Source organism: Pteropus alecto, unplaced genomic scaffold (genome assembly GCF_000325575.1).
Source record: "Pteropus alecto unplaced genomic scaffold, ASM32557v1 scaffold134, whole genome shotgun sequence".
Classification (NCBI taxonomy): Eukaryota; Metazoa; Chordata; class Mammalia; order Chiroptera; family Pteropodidae; genus Pteropus; species Pteropus alecto.
This window is the reverse complement of record NW_006436283.1, coordinates 1,950,405-1,950,828: the sequence shown is the minus strand read 5'-3', so window position 1 is coordinate 1,950,828 and position 424 is coordinate 1,950,405. Positions and strand designations below refer to the sequence as shown.

General features: G+C 64.9%; 1 protein-coding gene across 1 annotated transcript in view; it reads right to left on the bottom strand.

The window, feature by feature from the left end:
* Nucleotides 1-424, bottom strand: part of LOC102894317 (TBC1 domain family member 16) — a 16,485-nt gene that overhangs the window by 12,102 nt on the left and 3,959 nt on the right. The window contains 1 exon segment of the mRNA XM_015589734.2: nt 3-146. Coding sequence (XP_015445220.2) covers nt 3-146 — 144 coding nt within the window.

Here is a 424-nt window from a genome sequence, read left to right as displayed (position 1 = left end):
TTCTGCTGGATCTCCGCGTATTCCTTCCGCTTCTGCACCCGCAGCGCCTCCCGCTCCTCCGACGTGGAATCGTGGCTGTAATAACGCAGCAGGAAGGGCCAGACCTCCCCCCGGATTGACACATCAATGCCGCCGAAGAAAATGGCCTGGAGGAGGCGGCAGAAGTTGGGGAGGGGCCAACACGGGCCGCTCAAAGCGCCCCCAGGTCCCCGGGGATGTGTGCCGGGGGCTCGGCCGCACCTCCTGACAACTGATGCCTTGATTCAGGGGCTGCAATTTGCACTTGTTTGCGAGGGGAGAGAGCGGCCCCCGATTCCCACACAGGCACGGCCAGGCTCATTTCAATGTCAATGCCCCCCCGGGGTGTCGCTCTCCCGTCCCGGCCTAATCCCCGGAGTTGGAAGCGCTGCGGTCGCGGGACCCC